The sequence below is a fragment of the Antechinus flavipes genome, chromosome 4, assembly GCF_016432865.1.
Source record: "Antechinus flavipes isolate AdamAnt ecotype Samford, QLD, Australia chromosome 4, AdamAnt_v2, whole genome shotgun sequence".
NCBI lineage: Eukaryota > Metazoa > Chordata > Mammalia > Dasyuromorphia > Dasyuridae > Antechinus > Antechinus flavipes.
In genome coordinates this window covers 32258295-32282349 of record NC_067401.1, presented here as the reverse complement: position 1 = coordinate 32282349, position 24055 = coordinate 32258295, and the positions used below count along the sequence as shown (strand labels likewise).

The 24055-nt window shown below is 41.5% G+C and overlaps 1 protein-coding gene across 2 annotated transcripts in view; it reads right to left on the bottom strand.

Annotated features, from left to right (window-relative positions):
* Positions 1-24055, bottom strand: part of RAB11FIP4 (RAB11 family interacting protein 4) — a 158479-nt gene that overhangs the window by 49079 nt on the left and 85345 nt on the right. Inside the window, exon 1 of one of the 2 annotated variants that reach the window (XM_051992372.1) lies at positions 3047-3190. The exons of the other annotated variant lie outside the window; for it this stretch is intronic. Coding sequence (XP_051848332.1) covers positions 3047-3076 — 30 coding nt within the window. The 5' untranslated portion in view covers positions 3077-3190. Of the gene's footprint in view, positions 1-3046; positions 3191-24055 lie in introns of those variants that run through there. 2 annotated transcript variants of the gene reach the window in all.

Below are 24055 nucleotides of genomic sequence, written 5' to 3'. Positions count from 1 at the left end.
AAAATTCTATTTTTGAGAGTTTTCTAGAATGTTGCCATTATCCTTTGTGATAATCAGAGATACCCTCCAATAGGGATTCATAACCTTCTGGGTGGCACTGATGGTCTGGTCAATCTTACAGCCCTTGCTCAGCATTATGTTTTTCAATATATAACAAACAATGCACAGGATTACAAAGGAAACCAGTTATATTAAAATGCAGTTGTCAAAATATATGTGTTTTTTGAGTTGAAGGGTTAGGGTTAGGGTTAGACCCTAACCCTAATCCTTGTTCTAATTAGGAGACAGCCTGACAGGGAAAGAACCAAGACGAGCAGTCGGTCACCTGCTTCTCTCCAGGGGAGAGGACAAATCTCTAGATAACCACAAAAAAACTGGAGCCTGTGATCTGACCTGAGGCCCTGGCCCCCAGGTCAACTTTGGTCTCTGTAAAGATTAAGGACTGTGGGAAAATAAGAGAGCCAGAGGCCACAGGTCTTTGAGGATCTAAGTAAACACATGATGGGGACAAAGACATGCAGAAAAAATAAGAGCAGGGAAGTGCAAGGGATGGGGAGATTTTCTTTCAAAAAAATTCCAATGTTTTATACCACACACAGATTAGCCAATGGCATACAGGGAAGAGCCCAAACAAACACATACCCCTCTGGGTCTCAGTTTCTTCTCTGTATTAGCTGGCCTCTAAGATCTTTTTAGTGTTAAATCTTGTGATCAGGCCATATGTCTAATTTCCCCGTTCAAGGCGTATGATAGGTGCTTATTTATTGAACACATAGTAGGTACTTGTTTACTGAGCACATGGTAGGTGCTTAATAAATATCAGGATTTAATTGGGACCAGATTGGAAATTTGTTCCTAATGCCTGTCACCCAAGTTATCTCATCACTGAATTGAAGCCAAGCTGATGCTCTCTTTTCGATGGAAAATTAAGATATTAATGTTAAACAACTTGGAGAAGATAACTTTGATCAGCAGGGGTAGGCAACCCAGATCAGAAGCACAGGAATAGGGTCTGTCTACTGGTGAGCTGCTCAGACCCTCACAACCACTTCACTAAGTGTTGCGTTAACAACTCACACTGCTTTAATATTTCAAAGCACTCTCCAGACAACAACTCATTTCTCTAAAAAGGGAGTTCTTCTGTCAACAATATATGGAGGTGGATAGTAAAAGCATTTTTAGGCCCATTTTACAGATGGGGAAACATAGGGGGAATGGGGTTAATTGTCACTTGCCCAGGATCACACATAGCTGCTATCTAAAGAATGAGACAGGCTGCCTCCTTTTGTGAGTAGTAATAGCATTTTGTGTTTATCGATCTCTCTGAATTATAATATGTTTTTGCATTTTTATCTACAATATCTTACTTTGAGCCTTACAACAAAACATTTCCCAGAGGCTGGGCAGAGACAGCTCAAGGTCAGACTCCAAGAAACTGGCTAGGACTGTCTGTTGATATTCAATCTGCACCCAAGACAATCTGACCAGAAACATCAAGTGACTGGAACAAAAATGTATCACTGGACCTTGGAAGCCTATTACGGGCAATCCATTCTCTCCTTTCTTTTCTGGTCACTACAAGATCACTTCTGTGGAAACTATGAGAAGCTGGAAGTTGCCACAGGAAAACCGTCAGTTTCAAGGTTCCCAGAAAACATATTTAATCGACCGGAGAAAATATAGATGGCCTTTCCCCGGGGCTCATTTATATCTTCGAGGAGATTTTACTCCTCTAAGTGTTGGGGAGTCTCTCCTTCCCAAACTCCATACGGTTTGTTTCTATATAGATGTCATTACCTTCGTTCCCTCTCCCCTTCCCTCCCTGCCCCCTTCCCAGGGGTGTAAACTCCTAGGGTGAAAGGGCTGTTTGGCTTGTCCGGCACGAGAGGAATGGACTAAATGGAGCCAGTTACGGGAGTCAAGAAGCCTAGGGTTCCAGTCTCTCACCTCTTGACAAATACAAGATTATATGACTGACCGTGTTATTTAATTTCCCATGACAGAAGAGCAACCAATCACCTTCATTCTCTATACCAATGAAATCGCGGGTTCTGCCCCAAAAACAAACAAAATAATTCGTCTCCAATATACTGCACAATGCCTCAAACACAGTAGGCATTTAATACTAGAAAGAGGCAGAAATTAAAATGAATTACTGTTGGACACATAAAGCTGCGATTTGGGGCAGAACTAACAGTCCTGATGAATTCATAATCATACATCTATCAAACAACCAGCATTTCATTAAGCGGTTGCTCTTTAACATGATCCAGGGCAAGAAACCAAGCAGGTGAAGGGGGGAGGGGGGAGCAGAAGGGGCTTAGACGTTAGGAGGGCGAGGGGCCGCCTTCCCCAGGATTAAGAGAAGGTTTTCTCCTCCCAGACAGTAGGGTCTGTGTAAGAGGTGAAAGAAGGCGGGTCACTGCAAACTAACTCTCCACGTATTCACAGGAAAAACGTGCCTTTTTTCAAGGACACGGACACTTAGGAGCGAGTTGGGGGTATTCTAAGAGTACTCCCTCTAGCTGTTTCTTCTCCTCAATATAGATTCCCCTTCTCTTTCCCAGTCACACACATCCCGAGCCCTCAGGCTCTAATCGCCACCGAGCCACGGCCTGGCCCTGAGGTCTACAGGGGTACCTCTTCCCTAGTGCCGCCCCGCACGAGAGTGGGGCAGCACCTCTCGAAAGGGCTTCAGCAGGGGTACGGTGGGAATAGACCAGTTTGGCCCAGCCCGGGCGGGCTCTGGGCAAATCCTGCGCCCAGCACCTAGAAATACTCAGGTAACCTGACCCCAGGCCGGCTCCGACCGGACCGTGCCCCCGGCTTCCCCAGAGCAGCTACCACAGGCCGGGGCCAGAGAGAGAAGGAAACTTCTCTCCGGCAAAGGGCGGGCTCCCGGCGATGCCAGACTGCGGGAGAAGTTGCGAGCCCACCAGGAACTTCTCGCCCCCGGCGGGCGCTCGGGGGCCCCGGGCCGGGCCAGGTGTAGCCAGCCGCGCTGCCCCCGGGGTCCCGCGGCCGGCGCTGTCCCAGGCCGCCTTACCTGGCTCGGAGGAGCTGGAGGCGAGCGCATTCCGCAGCCCCGGAGGCAGGAGTCAGCCTCGGCAGTGCCAGGAGGAGGAGAAGGATGCCGCGCGTCCAGCCTGGAACAATCCCCCCCTGCTTCTCCCGCTCCTCCTCCCCCTTCTACTCTTACCAGTCCTTTCCGCAACAGTTGAAGGCGGCGACGGCCCCGGCCCCGCCCCCACCCTCCCCGGTTGCTGGGGCGACCCGCGTGGGCCGAAGGTTTCTTTGTATCAAAGCTTCTGTGACATCACAGGGCGCTGGGGTGTTGGGATTCGAAAGGGGCGTGGCCTCCGAACGCTCCCGGGAGGGAGGCCCCAGAGCGAGCCGAGAGGAACCGAGCGCCGGGAGTCGGGAGCCGGACGGGGCGGGGCTCAGGTGGGCGGGCTTGCCCCAGGTGAGGCGAGCAGGCCACCCGGGGGGCTGAGGGAGGCCAGCAGGTGGCTGCGGAGCCGGGGCACACAGCCTACGGAACAGAGGCGGGGCTTGGTGACCGGGAGATCGCCCCGAGGGTGGAGCTCGGCGCCGGTACTCCCGCAGAGTGGCCCGAGCCGGAGAACAGCCCTGGAAAGTTAATTGTCGGCCCCTCCTCCACCCCACCCCCATCTGTACCTATTTGTCAGGCGAACCCTCTGCAAAAGCCCTTTTCTCGTGCGCCCGCAGTTCCCAGTAAATGCGCCTTCGCTCTGCGGAGAAAACCCCGCCTTGGGCTGTTCGCCGCTACCTGCATCTGCAGAATTCCTACAGAGACCCGAAGAGAGGCAGCGGAAGGAAAACGCGCGGGCAAGAGACTGGGACTTTCCCCCCCAACCCTGCTCTGGCCCTGGCTGCCTTAGGCAAGGCACTTCGCTCTCTCCGAGCCTCAGTTTCTTGCTCTGTAATAAAATGCGAGGGATCGCTAAGATCCTCCTAGTTTGACCAGTGTATATAATCTTCGGATTTTAGCTTTTTTTTTTTTTTTTTTTTTTTGAAGGCGGAGGAAGAGAAGAGTCCAGTTCTGATTACATTTGTGTAAGCAATTCCCGGTGAGGAAATTCATTCTTCCAGTGTAGACCAGCCCCTGCTCCATTAGGTACAGTCTTTATAAAGCGACTTGTTTGGAGCCACCGAGTCGTTAAGGGACTTAGCCACGGTGTCAGTACGATTGCCTGTCATTGTCAGGCAGGACTTTGATCCAAAGTCTCCCTGACTCAGAAGTTATAAAGGAGGAAAAAAAAAATATGACGAAACACACCCAACTCTCTATTATTCAAACCCATCGATGCGCATAATACCAAAATAATAATAATAATGCTTTAATTAGCTCCTTTGCGGACCATCTTAAAAAAAAGAAACGAAAAAGGTGGGCAATTTACCCTCCTAATGGTGTTTGCCTTAGGTTAATATTAAGAAGTCAGGACATTTCCCGTTGGCTCTATTAAAAAAAGATTCCTCGTTTGCCTTTTAAGGCCTCTGCTCTGATACCAGACTACTTCCCATTCTGATTGTACCATTAGTCCCGCTCTCAGAATCTGTTCTGTAGCCAAACAGGAGAATTGTTGGTCCCCATACAAAACATGTCATCTTCTACCTCCCTCCATGCCCCTGCAAAACTCATTCCCTTACCCGGAGTACTTTTCCTCCCCCTCCCTTGAATCCTAGAACGCCTTGCCTTCATCAAAGCTCAACTGCCACCTCTTTAAAAAAAGCCTTCTCTAACTGCCCTAGTCAGGAGACCATCCCTCTCACCAAATCACTGGGAATTACTGAGGGGAGAGGGGATTGAGGGGGGAGAGGAGATTTAGGGGGTGGGACATTCTATACCCCTGTTAACATGATGCTTGCCCCTATCAGAATGTAAAGTCCTCCCACTTTTTCTCTAGCCGTGGGACCCATCATCGTGTCAAGTATGCAGTAAACATTTAATAAATGTTTGTTGATTGCTTGAACTCAAATTTCCATTCTGAGTGCAATTTTGGGAAGCCCCTTCCTCAGCACACTCTGAAGTAGGAAATGCTAATGTTATTATTCTCATTTTACAGAAGAAAGATTCAGAAAATAAAGGCTTTGTCCTAGTGAGCATTTATTCTTTGCCTCTGTTTTACCCTTTGCTTCTTTACAGAAGAAAGGAAAGGAGATGGACAGAACCAGGTGGATGGCAGCTAGGTAATGAAGTGGATAGAGTCCTGGGCCTGGAGGCAGGAAGGTCCAAGTTCAAATTCAATCTCAGACATGGGCAAGCTGTGTGAACTTTCACTTCACCCTATTTTCCTTAGTTTCCTCATCTGTAAAATGAACTAGAGAAGGAAATGGCAAATCACTCCACTATCTCTGCCAAGAATATCCCAAATCGAGTATGAACAGTAATACTGGACTAAAAGATAATTAAATAAACAGGTGGGTGGCAGAAGGTGGTCAGATAAAGCTAGAAATTCAGTTTTTACAGAAATAATCATGTAGATAACAGGAGTGAAATATTCGTCCCAAGAGTATTTGGGTTCAAGTCCTGCCTCTGACCCATACTGGCTGGGTGCTCCCAGGCAAATTGCCCAGCCTCTCCAAATATCATCCCGTTATTTTTATAGATTAAGGAATTGAGGTTCATAGAGGATTACTGATGCCCAGGAGAGGCAGACTTGATGGAGGAGAAAGGAAGAGGAGGCAAGGAGACCAATTAGGAGGCAGTTGTCATAGTCCCCAGCAAGGGATGATGGACCGAAATAGGTTGGTCTTGAGAATGGAAAGGAGGAGATGGATTCCAAAAATATGGGGATGAAGAATAGACCTGGCAATTCATTGAACATGGAGGGGCAGGAGAGAGAGAGTGAAAAGTCAAGGATGACTGAGATTTTGAACCTGGGTGACTTTAGAAAAGAGGAGAGTTTGAGAGAGATTCTGAGTTCTGTTTTAGAGATACTGACCAGCTAATTGGAGAGATCCAATATGGCGGCATGGCACCAGAATTCAGGAGAACGATTTGGCTTAGATATGTAGATCTAGAAGTGGTCCTCATAAAGATGATACCTGAACCCATCCATGAGAGCCCCAAGAGATTTTAGGGAAAGGGGCCCAGAACAGAGAGCCATGTTGGACACATGTTATAGATAATGATCTGAGAAAGAAGCAGAACTGTCCATATGGTAGGTGGAAGGAAAATTAGGGGGAGAAAGAGGATCACTGAAGGACCAAATGGTGGCCTGCATAAATCAACAGCTGGAAGAGACCTCAGGGCTATGTAATTCAAAATTTCATTTTGCAGAGAAGAAAACTGAGGCTAATGACAATAAGAAGTCTGGAGAGAGGGTTTCAGTTGTAGAGTTGAGGAGGTGATGGATGGCCTCCATTTTTCCAGAGATGTAGAAGGTAAGGGCTTTTGCTGAGAAGCCAGAAAGTTGAGGTGCTGTAGGTGGCTTGAGAAATGAAGAGAAGGTACAGAACACACCCTGAAGGGAGTGGCAGGAAAGAGTATAAGGATTGCCTTGAAGCAGAGAGGGCCCATGTGAGGTAAGAGAGCATATATTTGGATGATGGCTCTCTCCCTGTGTCTCACTATCAGTTTTTCCAGAGTCTCCCCACCCTGTGGGCTGGGCAGAAACCTGGCCAGTAAGCAAGTGAGACTTAGAGCATAAAAGACAGTATGATGTGCTGGATTCTTAGAGTCTGAAGTCCGGGGTTCAAATCTTGCTTCTGATCTACTCATTTACCTTGGTGACCATGAACAAGGAATACTATCATCAGCCTCAGCTTTCTCTTCTATAAAATGAAGCCTTGAATTTGATGGCCAGCTGTAGATTTATGAGCTTAGGACATACTGGACATTTGGCAGAACAGTGACAGTCTGAGGAAGAGAAAAGGAGGGATGGGAGATTTTGGTCTGACTCCTAAACAGAATGTGTTTGAAAGCTAATGATAATCTGGGTATCAGAGATACTATAGACCAGCAACTGCTCTGGACAAAACACCAGCTAGGTTGTGGCCACAGAGGGCAGCAGTCTCAGAGCTCCCTGTGGACCTTTTGAAACAGTTATAGCGCACGGAAATGCATTTATTCCTCCCTGCTTCGGCCATCAACTCTGAGCTCGTCTGTTCTTACGTGAGAAACGTCAGTACTGTGGAGTGGCCCTGATGGAATCAGCCTTGATGTGAACTCAGCTTCTCTTAGGCTCAAAATTATGATTATGAAAGGAGAGGGATGAGAGAAGAAGCAGGATAAAGGAGAGGGTAGAGAAGAAACAGACAGAGATACACTGACAGAAAGAGACAGAGATAGAGATAGGGATAGAGACAGAGAAAAGAGACACACAGAAAAGAGAGAGAAAGGGGGAAAGAAAAAAGGAGACAGAGGCACATGTAGAAATAGAGAAAGAGAGATAGAGGCAGAGACAGAAAAAAGAAACCCATGGAAAAAGAGAAAGAGGGGGAAGAGAGAAAGAGGAGGAAGAGAAAAGAGAGAAGAGAGAGACAGAGGCAGACAGAGAAAAAACCCATTGGAACAGGGGAAAGAGAGAGGAAAAAGAAAAGAGAGGTGAGAGAGACACATATGCATAGGAGACACACACACACACACACACACACACACACACACAAAGAAGAGACATTCATAAAGAAAAGAGATAAAGACAGAGAAAAGAGACTCACAGAGAAGAGAGAAATAGAAAAGGGGGGGGAGAAAAGAGAGAGGAAGGAGAGAGAGAATAAAAGGAAGGAGGGAATGAACAGAAAGGAAGAAACAGGAAGAGAAGGGAAGAGAGGAGAGGAGAAAGATACTGTTAGGCAGTTGGGTGAGGGAAGGTTCAGTGCCTTTACGGTGGTACTGTTCAGTCCTGGCATGAGGATGTAGTGAAGAAAGCTGCTGTAGTTTGGGAGGTTAGAAGCAGTAGGGGAATGTTGGATGTGGCTTGGGAGGGGTGGGGCATGGTGGTGCAGCGGATGTGGTGAATATTGCCGTTAGCCCAGACTAGCTGCTCTTGGTCTCAGAGTCTCTGGTTCTAGAGTACCCGGATTCAGCCCAGCTTGAGGACAGAAAGGATATGAAGGGGATCCAGAAGCCCTCTCATTGGTCTGGCTCTTTGGGAAATCTTAAACTCAATCCAACAAGTAACTGCCTCAGGGTCTCCTATGTGCCGGACACAATAGGATACAAAATCAGAAATAAAAGTCCCTGCCTTCAAAGAAATGCCATTCTATAAGGAGAATTCAACATAAACCCAGATTCAGAGCTACAACGTAGTTTAGGGAACTCTGAAGAAAGTTAATATTAGCCAGTTAACTACTGAGACCACCTTTATCCATCTGACTGCTGACATTTCCAATTAATTCACTCACTTTCACAACATTTTGGGGGGTCCAGACCTGAAATTTCAATGGCATTAGGAACTCAGGAAAACTCCCTCTGCCAATTCTATTTGGCCCCTTGCTTTGCAGAGATCTGGAAATTGCCCAGGCTCACAGAGCCATATGTATCAGAGGCCAGGGGCCAGAGTCACACAGCTAGTTTGAGCTCCAGACAGGACTTGAACCTGCCTCTTTTTCACCACCTCTGTCTATTAGCCCATATCCTAGAATGCTAGAATGTTAATAGAAGGTACAATCCCTGATTTAATCAAACACTCTCATTTTATGGAATAAAAAATTGTGTCCCAAGGAAACAAACTGATCAGTTAGAGGGATCAGATAATAACAAGATACAGTAGTTTGGCTGCTAGGTGGTGCGGTGGATGGAGTGCTGAACTCGGAGTCTGCAAAGATGCATGGTGAGTTCAAATCCAGCCTCAGACACTTACAAATGTTATGTATGATCCTGGGCAAGTCACTTAATCTGTTTGCCTCAGTTTTCTCATCTATGAAATGAGTTGGAGAAGGAAATGACCAAAACAGCAATAACAACAAAACAACCATATAGGGTCATGAATGAAAAATGACTAAATGACAATAAACAATAGTTTGAGGAAGGAGGGTACTAAAGAGGAGGATTAAGGGAAATAACATTAGCCAGCCAACTAAGATCAGGTTTAGCTCTCTATAAACACATGACCGCTGACCTTTCCAGGAAATTAATGTGGCAGATGTCAACATTAGCCACATTTACCATTTTTAGGAGTTCAGGAGGCAACTTATAACTTACACAAGAACAGAATCCAAATTCTTATGACATGAGTGTGACAACAAGTCTTGGGAAGGGGAAAAGAAAAACCGCTCTAATCCCTTTGCCAAGAAAAACCCAAATGGGCTCACCAAGAGTGGGACATAACTGAAAACAACTCATCAAGGGGAGAACAAATATTTATTAAACACAGACAATGTTACAGGAAGGTGCTAAAGGTTTTTTTTCTTAAATATTTTTGATATTATAATATATAAATTTAATATTTACTAAATATTTATATTATTGTAATGACATAAATATTTATGTTTATTCAATATTACTTCATTTAATCCTCACAGTCCTTAGAGGTAACTGCTATTATTAACCCTATGCTAGAGTTGAGGAAATTAAGGCAGATAAGTTCAGTGACTTGCCCAGAGTCAAACAATTAGTAAATATTGGAGGTTAAATTTGAACTGAGGTCTCTCTAACTTCAGGTTCAGCCTTGTGTGCAATACAGCGCCACCTACCTGCTACTAAGGAGTTTTTATTTCAATAATGACTAGAAAGAAATCCTAAGAGATGATTAATTCTACCAGTGTAGGCCCTGATATTTTAGTCCCAAATTTGAGCTGCAACACACAAATTAAAATTTTTGCTGATTTAAGGGTATCTTCTAACACAAACACCAAAGACTGGAAGTAGGGACTCTATAGACAGCCTGGCTTCTGTCACTGAGGGTAGTCCAGGGGTCCTCAAACTTTTTAAATAGGGGGCCAGTTCACTGTCCCTCAGACTGTTGGAGGCCGGACTCTAGTAAAAACAAAAACTTTGTTTTGTGGGCCTTTAAATAAAGAAACTTCATAGCCCTGGGTGAAGGGGATACATATCCTCAGCTGCTGCATCTGCTCGTGGGCCGTAGTTTGAGGACCCCTGGAGTCTTTTCAAATCTTGAGGACTCTGTTTCTCTACTTAGAAAAATGAGGGAGACTAATTATCCCCTCTCTCCTTCCCTCTCTATGGCATGCTGTTCTAGCGAGAAGAAAGGTACTCACACCAGGGGATATCACCAAGTTACATTTCCAAGGGACAAGGAAGCATCAGGATCCACCTCCTCTGGTATTAAATTGATTCAACAAGAATTTATTAAACTTCTACACTTTGTTAAGTTTTGTGTATTCCAAGAGACAAAGACAAGAATGAAATAGTCCCTGCCCTCAGTTCTGGATCCAATATTTGGGGAAGGGGAGAATTGTACACATATCTAGACTCTAAGGAGATTGGTCCAAAGGGAATGCTAAAATATTGCTAGCTAAAATATTTTTTATGCTAAAATATTGGTAGCAACACTTTTCGTGGCAGAAAAACTCCAAGAAACAAAGTGAGGAGTGGCTGAATAGACTAGAATATGAATGAAATTATATTTATGCATATTCTATAGAATATATTTATTTATATATTATTGTGCTACAGAAATGGCAAATATGAGGAGTTCAGAGAAGTTTAAAAAGAACTGCATGGAATGAGGTGGAATGAAGAACCGGGAACAATGTATCCAGCAACCACAGTAATATAAAGAAAAATAATACCAAAATAGAGTGGAGTTCAGCTCAATGGAATGGTCTATCCTGATTCCAGATGACTTCCCTTTTCTCCATGTAGAGACTATGCAGGATGTTGTATGTACTGGCAGACTTTTGTTTTGTTTAAATGTTTCTCTTATAAAAGGAAGATTCATGGTAGGGGAGAGATGTGGTTACTAGGGAATAACAAAGATTTGAAAAAAAAACAGCTGGGTAACACAGTGGATAGAACACTGGATTTGGAGGGAGGATAAGAGACAGGATTTGAACTTGTCTTTCTGACTCCATGCCAGATCCAGCTGCCAGGCACCTTTATACATAAGACTTTGGAAAGAAGTGTTCTTAAGAGCGTGGCTATGAAAGTTTGGTTTGTAAGATCTAGATCAGGGTTCTTGAGGATAAGCTGTGATAGAAGTCTTATGGATTTTTCAGGTCACCATTGTGCCACTAGTGATAGTGGGAGCTATTTTGGTAAATGATGGTTTTACTCATCATCCAAACCCAGAAAGTGTTAATTATGTATTAAATAATCTATAAAGCAGAGGAAGAGGAAGAAGAGAAGGGTTGTTTTCATTTTAGTTGAGGGAAGAAGAGGAATAAAATCTTTCTTTTCTTTTGCCATGCAGGTCATAAGTTTGAAAACTTACTTAAGAGCTCTCTCCTGCACAGATGCCCATTATTATAGATTGCCTTGCTCCCTTTCCTCCTCTTCCAAGTACATGTGGCTTAATCTCCCTGTGAAATTGCTATGGAGCTTTTCATCATGTGAAAATGGATGATGTGAAGTCAAGTCTGGGCTGTGAACTACAAAGTTTATATTGTAAAATGTCAGACCTTTAAGGAACTTTATAGAGATGGGGATAGTGAAATTCAGCCTAAGGCCAAACGACAAGTTGTTATGAGAACCAAAACCAGAATTCAAGGGAAAAAAAAGATTCATACATGATGTTATATATTATATGTGAGGCCAAAAAAAAAAAAAAAGGTTTTATTCTTGTTTTTCATTTTGGTTTTAGGACAAAATGGCTGCTTCTGTATCGAGAAATATGTTTGGGAACCAAGATATTTGGCTCCTGATTTCCATTTGAAATCTTATTAAATTTTCAGTGCAGTACACACAGTAGATGTTTAATAATTGTTGTATCACTGTATGGTACTGATTTGCTAGATACCTAACTAACCTTCCTCTATTAGTGTGCCCTATTCAACAAGCATTCTATTAGACCAACACTCTATAGCATACATTTTACATGGATTTAATTTTTTAAATTATTAATTTAATTAAACTTAATTAAATTAAATTATTGCATTAATATTAAGCACCATACTATTAAAAATATTAGAAGAGAAGTAGGTGATGTATTCTTAACCATCCCATGTAATTATACAAGATAAAGTGAATAACTTGAAATGCTTCTGAAAACAATTAGAGAAGCTGTTGAATGGAGGAAAAATCTTTTTAGCATATTCTTCAGAGATTTTGATATTCACAAAACATAAATACATACACATAGCACATATATATCTATATTTGTATATGAGTTATTAATGTTGGCATGTTTGTGGAAAGATTGGCACATTGTTGGTGGAGTTGTGAATCAGTACAATCATTCTGGAAAACAATCTGAAATTATGCTAAGTAAGGGACTAAAATGGTCATGCTCTTTGACCTAGAGATTCCACTAATAGGCTTATGTCCTAAGAAGGCCATTAATAAGACAAAAAATCCATATACACCAAAATATTAAGAGCAGCACTTTTTGTGTTAGTGAAGTATTGGAAACAAAATCAATGCCCATTGATTGGGGGATGGCTAAACAAGTTATATGCAAAGGAACATAACTGTGCTATTAAAAAAAACCAAATATGATGAATATAGAGAAGATGAAAAATCTATATAACTGATGCAAGGCAAAGGAATTGGAGGCAAGGAAATAATATACATGACTACAACAATGGAAATGGAAATAACCACACATACACCCCCCAAAAAAATCTAAATTTCATGCTGCAAAATATAAAGAACAAACATGGCTCAAAAGAAGAGATATAAGAAGCTATTCTCCCATTCCCATCCTTTATTGAATAAAAAAAATCATTAGACTATAAGCTCTTCAAGGACAAAAGTTGTCTTTTGCCTTTTTTGTGTCCTAAGCAATTTGTATAGTGTTTGGCAAATAGCAGGTGCTTAATAAATGTTGACTGATAAGTTCGCTGTTGTAGTATACTGCATATATTTTCAAACATCTTGATATATTGATCAGTCATGTTGATTTTTCTTCAGTTTTTGGGACAGGGATGGAGGAGATACTGGGACAAATTTTGGTGATATAAAAAACCAAAAGATCAATAAAAATTTCTTTTAAAAAAGCATGGGTTGCTTGGCTGAGGATCTTTGCAGTACTCAGAAGTTATAGTACTGTCCCTTATTCACCTCATCACGTTCATGATTTCACTAAGGCAATGTCCTTTGAATAGACATTTCAACTCTACTTCTTACAGACGGTTTTAGAGTTAGGGAGGGACCTGAGAGGCCACCTAGGGTTGTAGATGAGGAACTGAGGCCCAGAAAGAGGAAATAGTTTCCCTGGGCCTCACCGGCAGGAAGGAGAGCCCAGGTCCTCTGACTCCAAATACAGCACCCTTTCCCCACTGTCTCACACTGCCTCAAGTCAAAATAACTGGCTCTATTTTTTTACCCTAATTCACCAGAGAGCATCTCCTGGCCCTAATACTCTCAAAGTTCCTTGAGAACAAGGATTTTTTTTTTCATTTTGTCAATAATAATAACTAGCATTCATACAGTGCTTTGCAAAGCATTTTATCTCATCCTTACAACATCCCTATGAGGTGACATTATCCCCATTTTACAGAAGAAAAAAATGAGACAAAATTCAAAATCAGGACTTTCTGACTCTAAGACCAATATTCTATCCACTGTACAACCCAGTTAGTTGCCTCAGGCCCCAACTTTTTCACCCTGTGCTAGTGATATTTGCCCAAGTTCTCCTAGATCTTGCCTAGATTGCTTATTACCTGTGTGACTCCAACGTAGTTCTTCTAATCCCAAATCCAAGGCTTCTTTTCACCACCACTCCCTGCAGTCCCTGGTTCAAGGATTTGCTTTTCTCCTTCCCTTGTCCCCAAATGCACATCAGGTCTGAGCTCCCAGAATCCCCCTTGATTAAAAGTCAAGCACTGATATTGATGTGAGATCACTTCTCTGAAGTATCCCTGGTTTTATAGTGTTGCTTTGCTAATGACAGGAAACTGAAGCTGTGGCTGTGGGGAAGAGAAACTAATTAACAAGGAAGATAATGAGGACAACAGAAACCTGTCTTAATTATCTATCTGATGAAAACCCGCCTTAGGCTTTTCATGCTTCCAGGGCCTTTAATCAATCACAGCTCCCAGCAGGGACTCTATGATTATTCAATATGGATATTTCTATTGTTACACATTAGTTGTTTTTCTTCAGATGACACAATTACAGGGTCTTTAGCCAAGCCCCTAATCGTGGTGCTCCAAGGTACTGAGATGGCTTGTCCTACCCGGTGGTGAGGGGATAGGATTTGGTGCTGTCACCTCTGGTCCAATTCTGCCTCCCAACCCTAAGTTCCATAAAAATGGCTACTATCTTTAGCTTGTGACATAGTAAGTACTTAATAAACGTTTAATGATTTGACTAAAATGATATCATTTTCCTCAACATCTAATGAAACTGATGGAGACAAATAGAATAGCACTAGAAATTTAAAAGAGCTATTGAACTGGAAGCTATTGAATTTGTTGAGATAAGCCTTGCACTTAGTAGGCACTAAATAAATGTTTCTTAAATGAATACATAGAGAATGACTGTTTCTGGTTGTTTTGGCAGCTCTGTTTAGAGATAGGTGTGTTCAGCAAAGGCAATGGCTAGGTAGTGTGACAGTGACAGTCTTGGACCTGGATTCAAATCCTGATTCTACTACTTGGTACCTTCACAAACTTTTATGGGATTTAGTTTCCTCATCTATAAAAGAAAGAGGTCAAATTAGATGAATTCTAAGATCTTTATAAATTCTGAATTTTAAATCTAAGATGGTCTAAAAATGTTGCCTTTGAGATTTAACTGGCTGTGTGACCCCTGCAAGCAGCTCAACCTCTCTCCCTCTCTGAGTTCTTATCTGCAAAATAATGGCAGTAAAATCTGTAGTCCCTTTTCCCCAGAACTATTCAAAGGTCAAAAGATCTAGAGCTGGAAGGGAACTCAAAAATCTTGTAGTACAACCCCTTTATTTTTACAAGTGGAGAAACTGAGGACCAGAAAGGTTAAAGTGATTTGCCTAATACTTTACAGAGAATAACTAGCAAAGTAATGCCTTGAACCATTTCTCCTTGTATGATTCAAATGAAATAATAAATGTAAAGTCTCTACAAATCTTAACTTTATAAATATTAGCTCTTATTATTATCCTCACCCCTAGAGACAGTATTTTCTGACCACAGTACCTAAATTGGATTCTATACTTGGTGGTCCCTGAATATACTGAACGAAACTCTCTTTCTTAATGTGCTCTCAGCTGTACCTATAAAATCCTCCACCATCCCAACCCATAGCTATGGTATGAACAAGTTGCGACCCAAGATAATCTCTGACTCAGGAGCCTATTTATCCCTTCCCTCACCCTCAGCAGCTAAGTCTCCCACAGAGGAGTTTGGGTTCTGTCAATAAAGCTTTTGATTCCTCTTTCCTCTCTTCCCCATCATGGCCATTTCTGATTTTCACTATCATCCAAAAGCTTCTGAAAAGTATAAAGTGAAAAAGTTGGAAGAGACAGAAGGAGCCCTGTGTAGTAGAATGACTGGGTTTCTAGTATCTCAAACTATATGCCAAGATAAAGTCAAAATGTTTACATGATTTAGACAAAGAATGAAACCATAAGGGGCAGATAAGTGGCCAGTGGATAGAGCACCAGCCCTGAAGTCAGGAGGACTTGAGTTCAAATCTAATCTCAGACACTTAATAGTTCCTGGCTGTGTGACCTTGGGCAAGTCACTTAACCCCAATTGCCTCAGCAAAAAAAAAAAAAAAAGAATGACAACATAAATAAATTCAAGGATCAATGTGTAGTTTTCCTGTCATATCTTTGGATAGGGGAAAACCATAGAAGCAAATAAGACTTAGAGAACATTTTGAAATGTAAAGTGGATAATTTTTTTTATTATATTCAATTTAAAAAATTGCACAAACAAAACTAATGCAACCAAAATTAGAAGGAAAACTGAAAGCTGTAGGGGTAAGTGGGATGTTGCACCAAGTAGTTCTGATAAAGGTTTCATTTCTCAAATATATAGAAAATGGAATAAAATTTATAAGAATACAATTCATTCTCTGATAGTAAAAGAATATAAATAACAATTTCCAGACAAAAAAAATCAAAACTATCTATAGTCATATGAAAAGATACATTAAATCATTATTGATTAAAGAATGGAAATTAAAACAACTTTGAACTACCACTTCAGACTGGCTAATATGACAGAAAAGGAAAATGATAAATGTAGGAGGGGATACAGGAAAAGTGGGATCCTATGTTGTGGAATTGTGAATGAATCCAACCATTCTGGAGAACAATTTGGAATTATGTTGTAAAAGCCCATAAAACTGTGCATACCCTCTCATCAAGCAATACCATTATGAAGAAGGTATCACAAAGATTTTTTTAAAAAAAGGATGGGGAGAAGAACCTATTTGTACAAAAAAATATTTATAATAACTCTTTTTGTTGCCTAAGAATTAGAAATTGAAAGAATGCCCATGGCTGAACAAGTTGTAGTATATAATTATAATGGAATATAATTGTGCTACAAGAAATGACAAGCAGGATAATTTCAGAAAAACCTGAAAAAACTTGCATGAAAGAAATGAGCAGAATCAGAACACTATACACAATAACAGCAATATTGTATGGTGAACAACTGAGAAACTTAGCTATTCTCAGCAATATAGCAATCCAAGAAAATCCCAAAAGACTCATGATAAAAAATGCTATCTACTGCTAGAAAGAAGATGGAATTTGAAGGCAGATCAAAGCATACTATTTCTTTTTTCTTTCCTTCTTTTTTTTTAAATAAGATTTTTTATTCATATGACTTATTGAAGTTATTGGAAAAAATAGACATAGTTTCTTCATTATAAGAAAAGGCAATTGACAGTTACCATTTATGTCTAGGATGAACAATGAACATCCAAACCTCAATGTGTATTCTAGGGACTTCTTGAGCAACATAGGACTGTGGGTCCTCTACTAGGAAAAACAGTTCAGAAGTAACCATTTGAGTAAAATTTATAGTTTGTTACTAAAAGGATATTTTCTTTTTCTCCCCAAGGGCTATAAAACTACATTGCCTCTATTGGGTCTGTATCCCAAGAGATCATAAAAGAGGGAAAAGGACCCACTTGTGCAAAAATGTTTATAGCAGTTCTTTTCGTGGTGACAAAGAACTGGAAAATGAGTAGATGTTTATCAGTTGGGCAATGGCTGAATAAGTTATGGTATATGAAAGTAATGGAACATTATTGTTCTATAAAAAATGTACAGGCTGATTTTAGAAAAGCCTGAAAATATTTACATGAACTGATGCTAAGTGAAGCAAGCAAAACTAATAAAACATCATACACAGCAACAGCAAGATTGTGTGACGATCCACTATGATAGATTTGGTTTTCAGAAATTCAGTAATTCGAGTCTTGATAAACTTTGGATGCAAAATGCGGTCTCCATCCAAAGATGTCTAGAGACTAATCGTAGATCAAAGCATACTATTTTCACTTTTTTTCTCATTGTTTTTCCCTTTTGTTCTGTTTTTTCTCTCCCAACATGATTCATATCGAAATATTAAATTAAAATTTTAAAATACTGTATTAGGCACCCATCTGCCAGAAACAATTTTCTTAAATTTATTAATTTGTCACAATTTAACAATTGGTTAACAATTTAATTGTTTTTTAAATGGTGTTTTATTTTTCTAATTATGAGTAAAGATGGTTTCAACATTCATTTTTTGTAAGATTTTGAGTTCCAAATTTTTGCTCCCTCTTCCCCTTTCCTCCCTCCTTCCCAAGACAGCAATCAATCTGATATAGGTTATATATATAACATTTTAATTGTTAAGTTGCTGATTATGTTAACCTACAACCAAGCTAAGATATTCAAAGTGATGCATGTCCTATGCCTTCTAATGTTTGTCTTTTCCATTACAATTTTAGGTAATATTTATTGGAATCCTGAGAAAGAAAATCGAGATAATAACAATGCACTTCTGAGTTGATTATTCAAATTAATTGTCAAAAACATAATTGTAAAAAAGAAACAAAAACTCCACCACAAACCCAAGTTTTATCTTCTTCCTTAATGACAGAGGCCCTAGGAGCATGAATTTAGAATAGAGGCCATTGGGTTAAACAAAGGATTTTTCTCCAACAATATCTTAATCCTTTCACAAAGAAGAAGGATCTATCCTAGGGTCTATCACCACAGGTCAGGAAGAGATAATGATATGATTAAGATGTTGTGATCCCATTGGTTTTCTTGGCAGAGATACTGGAATGGTTTTCATTTTCTTCCCCAGATCATTTTCCAGATGAGGAAGTTGAGGCAAACAGGGTGAAGTGACTTGCCCAGGATCACACAGCTAGTAAGTGTCTGAACTCACATTTGAACTCAGAAAGATGAGGCTACCAGATATAGGCCCAGTGCCCTATCCATTTCAGCACCACCTAGCTGCGGAGGTGACAAAGAGAAGAGTTAAATTTGGTTATCATCCTTAATTCATTTCCCTAAAAAAGCTCTTTATGTTCTCCACCTTTTCCAAAGATTTTGGACAAGGCTTTTCAGAGCAATGTTGTTTCTTGATATTTCTAAAGAAACTAAAAATTGTACATGTATAACCTATATCAGATTGCTTGCTTTCTTGGGGTGGGGGAGGGAAGAAGAAAAATTTTGGAACTTGAAATTTTACCAAAATAACTGTTGAAAACTATCTTTATATGTAATTGGAAAAAACCAAAATACTATTAAGTGTGGGGGAAAGAAATTTTAAAAGAGGTTTAAAATATATATATTTATTTTACCACAAAGAGGCCAAAAAAGGGAAAGGGAAAAGAGGGAGAGGGAGCATAATTTTTCTTGCCTTGGATTTTTCCCTATTCTGAGGATACATGACTATAGCAGAATGAATTTTTGCTGTTCTTTGCATTTACACTCTTTTCTCTCCTCTTCCTTCCCCTCCCCCAGTCTTGAACCCCTTTGGTAATAGGTACCTTAGGACAGTCAGGTGGAAGTTACAAGGACTGGTTCTCAGCTTTGTCACTCACTCTGCCTCCGTCCAGAAATTGGGGCCATGGAGTCCAACTTCTTCACTTTAGAAAAGAGTAAACTGAGGTCCAAAGAAGTCCAACTAGATAGCAGAAAACTCCTCCAGATTTCCTAGAGTAAATACCTAAGCTGAGGTATAACAAGCCTCAGAAATAATGACTACCTCTTGAGTGAGGTAATTCATATAAGCCCAGAGTAGCATAGGTATAAAGGGAAGAAACAAGTACTGAGTGCCTACTATGTGCCAAACACTGTGCTAAGCATGATGGATAGACTATTGGAAAGCAGACCCGAGTTCAAATTCAACTTCACATATTTACAAGTTGTGTGACCCTGGGCAAGACCTGGGCAAGGCACTCAATCTATTTGCCTCAGTTTCCTTAATTGTAAAATGAGGATAATAATACAACCTACCTCAGAGGGTAGTTGTTAAAGACCATATGAGATAATATTTGTAAAAGGTGTTTTAGCATAGTTTCTGCGGGCACAGTGGGCACTATAGAAAAGCTTCTATCCTTCCCTTTCCTACCCTCTTTACAAATATTTATTTGTAATTGGAGACAGAAGGTAAAAATACAAGGAGTTATTTATAGCCTACTCAAACCAGAGAGAAGATGGGGATTCAGTTTTGAAGGCAAAGCTCTCCCGTGGGATTACTCTCTCCTCAGCATACTCAATAATTCTTAAAAACCCAGCCACAGGAATCTCCACCTCAAGATAGTGAGCCAACTAAGATCCCTGTGTTGAGAGAGGGGTAACCCCCTTTTCTGCTCAGGGGGACACACTGCCTCCATTCTCTCATTCCTGCCCGTACAATTTGCTGCCCAAAGCTGAGACTTGTGTGAAGGGTACTTAAGACGGAAGAGACTGATGGGGAGAGACTGGAGTCTGGAGTCTCCACAGGACAGTGTCTCCTTTGTGGTCCCTCTTTCAGGGTGGTGCTCAGGGAGTGAAACTCCTCCAGGGAAAGGGGGAGGGGAAGTGTTGATGGAAAAGTTGAACCCAGCCTTTGGGACACTCGGCCAGTGTTTCCGCCCGTTTGGAAGAAAAACAAGAAAGTGAAGAGGGCGCTTCAGCCAGGGAGCGGGGATGGAATGAAGGAGGCCTGTTGTGTTCAGGTAGTAACAGGATAGGTGGGGAGGGAGGGAGCAGACAAGGAGTGAGTCACAGCCACGGTGTGACAGCAGAGGAAGCCGGTGCAGCTGCCAACACCATGCCAACAGATGGGCCAGGAGATCCAGGGACGTGGTGGCAGGGGCTCTTATGAGAATGCCATCTGTCCCACAGAGTGCTGGATGAAAAACCAGAAAACCTGAAATTTTGCCACTTGCCACATAGGACAGGTCATTTCATTTCTCTGGGCCTCAGTTTCCCAATCTGCAAAGTGAACCCAGAGGGCAGAAGTGAAGTTCCCCTCTCAGCTGATTAACATGGAAGTTCCTTGACAGAAAGGACTGTGGTGATTATGAGCAAGTATGTTTTGGTTTCAGAGCTGTCACTTGCAACCTTGGTAAAATATTTATTCCTATGAGATTCATTTTCTTCCTGTATAAAAAGAAGGGGTTGGATTAGATGAAGAACCTTTCTAGTTCCAGACCTCTCATCCTATGTGACCAAGATCTCTGTCCCTAATCTTGTTAAACCATACTGGGTTCTTAGGTCTTCCTCAACTTCCAGCAATCTAGACAGACATTCGGCACTGGGTAAAGAACCTCAGAGCTCATCTGTTCTAATGCCTTGAACTAGATGGTACCTGAAGTGTCCTCTGGGAAATAAAAAATTTAAAATGAATACAGAAGGACTTTTAAGATTCTAGGACAGTAAACAAAGTGGGCAAGTGTTTAATCGGTATTAATAGTGAGAGCAATTAAGTTCTGCATCAAATTTGTGATACAGTTGAACTTTACAGAATATGATGTAAGATACTCTGGATACCCTACCTGGCTCTCATATATGTGTGCTTACATATATATATGCACACATACATATAATACATTTCTGTTTATTTGATGAGACAATTGAGGGCTTATGATCCTTATAGTTTATGATGTCTTATCGTAACAATGATTATGTTGCTTCCTTCAGTGGGGGCTCTTGTAACGAACAGATGAGGTAATGTTTATAGAGGGCTTACCAAACTATAAAACACTGTCTACAAGTTCGGCTGTTTTTACAGACATGTAAGCTATTATTATTCTTAATAATAATTATAATATCTGTAAAGGTCCATTTTATAGATGAGAAACTGAGGCAGCAAGAAATGAAGTGCTTGCCCAGGGATACAGAGATAGGATTCAAAAACAAGTCTTGTGGACTTAGCATCTATTCACTTTGCCACTTTGCTAATGTCTTTCTTTTGTTATATGACTCCCTCGCTGTTCCTTCTAGTCTGTCAAATCAAAGCAAGTCCCCAAGCATATAATAAGGTATTACCATGTGCCAGGGACCGTCCTACATACTGAGCATACAAAAAAAAGGCAAAGACAGACCTTGCCTCCAAGGGCATCACACTGGACTCGGTGTAATCTGTAAATTCAGCAGTGGGAGAAGGGGCTTTAAGGGTGGAGGGAGAAGGCAGCCTGTATTTGATGGGACTCCCCTTCTGACTTGGCTCCCTCCTTCTGGCCTGCCCTGTCCCACTGCCACTGACAACAGGCCAAGCCAAATCCTATGATGTCAGGCTACTGGGCACAGGTTCCAGGCACTCAGGGCTGTGGCTCCCTCCTCACCCTGGAAAAGTCTGAACAGAAGGTTCTCTGGATCCACAGACTTCTAGATAAATGCTCAGTGCTGCTCTTAGCGCCAGCTCCACTCTGACAGAAAGAGGTTCCTGTATGGTCGAGGCTGTTTCTGATCACGGAAAAATACAAATCACCTTTTGGTCTATTCCAGAGTTAGTCATTGTAGCAGCCAGGGAGCCTCTCTATGAGCCACCAGGCTGGAAAGACTGAAAATGAACAGTGCGTCTTACTCCCTGTTAATAGGAACACAGAGCCCAGAGTCAGGAGATGGCAGCCTCTGGGGGCTGTGCCCTGGTGCTCTGGTGCCCTGGTCAGAGTTCAGCCACTGTCAGTGCACATTCAGGTTTGCAAAGCCCCTGCCCCTTATTCCCACCTCAAGGAATATGGCAGAACTTCACAAAAGTCTTCCTCCCATCCATCCATTCCTTCAACAAGTATTTATCAAGTTCTTATTACTGGAAGCTTGAAGCTTATGTTTTTTTCCTGCCATTAAAACAATTTTTTAAAAAATCTTATTATTATTATATAGGGGAATGTTTAAGCTTGTGATTTTATTTGTATAAGATGCTCCAAGTAAGCAATCTCCCTCTACCAAGGCCATTCCCAAATATTCTATTATTTGTAGTCTCAAAGACTAAGTATTAGAGCATTACTGCCATAGGGCACTGAGAGATTAAGTCGCTAGCCCAGAGCATGGGCTAGTTTGGTCTATGGAACCATACAAAACCTGGGTCTGTCTGATTCAATCCACTATACTAACTTTCTCTGGGCCCTGAGGAATATAAAGATAGAATGGAAAACAGTTGCTCTCAAGGAGCTTCCATTCTACTGAGCTAGGGAGGGAAGAAGAAAGAAAGGAAAGAAAGAAAAGGAAGGAAGGAATTAGAAAGAGATGGAAGGAGGGAGGGACAGGAAGAGAGAAAGGAAGGAAGGAAAGAAGCAAGAAAGGAGAGATGGAGAGAGGAAGGGAGAGAGGAAGGGAGAGAGGGAGAAAGGGAGAGAGGAAAGAAGAGAGGAAGGAAGAGAAGGAGAGAGGAAGGAGGAAGGAAGGAAGGAAGGAAGGAAGGAAGGAAGGAAGGAAGGAAGGAAGGAAGGAAGGAAGGAAGGAAGGAAGGAAGGAAGGAAGAAAGGAAGGAAGGAAAGGAAAGGAGGGAGGGAGGGAAGGAATGTTTATAAAGTACTTGACAATGCCTGACCCACAGTAAATGCTATACAATGTTATTCTATTATTATTATTTATCATTTCCCCCAATCATAAAATCAGGATAATAACAGCACCTGTCTCCCCAGGTTGGTGTGAAGATTAAATGAGATAATAATTGTAAAGCATTTAGCACAGTGTAAGCACTATAAATGTTAATTGTTATTAATTATTGTTATTATATCTCAGCTCTGATGCTTATTACTTGTGTGAACTCAGGCACATCATATAACCTCCCGGACCCCCATTTCCTGCAGCTAGTTTCCTAGCTCTGTTTCCATGATCTCAGTCCATCTGTCTGTGATCAGAAGGCTATAAAAGCACAGATTAAGAACTGGAAGGGACCTTAGGGATCACTTTAGACGCATTTCCCCACAAAGAAGTCAGGTTTGCCTTGCCCATTGTTACATAGAGAGGTCAATGTAGAGCTCGGGTCCTCTGATGTTCTCATCTGTAAAATGGAGGGGTTGGATTAAATGACCTTCTAGGTTCTTTCATGCTTTGAGTCACTCCTGCCTCTGAGAGGTGAGCCAGGCTTCTCTCTCACTTCCTAGACATCAGTTCCACTCATGGCACTATGTTTGTAGCAGCCCCTATTGTTCCGGCTTGTCTTTTTCTAACTATAATGTAAGGTCCTTAAGGGCAGAGATTGTATGTTTACTTGTTTTTAAATGATTTAGCACAGTGTCTGGAACTTACTAAATAATTTTAATAAATGACATTTTATCTGTCTCTTATCAATATCATCTATCATCTATCATCCATCCATCCATTGCCCCATCATTCATTTATCAATCATCTCTGTCTCTGTCTGTGTGTCTCTCTATCTCTGCTTGCTTTTGTTTCTCTCCCCCAAATGAGCTTCATGTTTTGTTTTGTTTTGTTTACAGAGAGACAGACGGTATGCTACTTGGTATACATGCAAAGTCAGGCGTGATTCCTGATGGTCTTTGAGTATGATGCTGTCTACAAACCAGTCTACACACTCCGGAGAAAGACTTAGAGAGAGACAGATGGAGGGAATCGAGGCTTAAACTTCT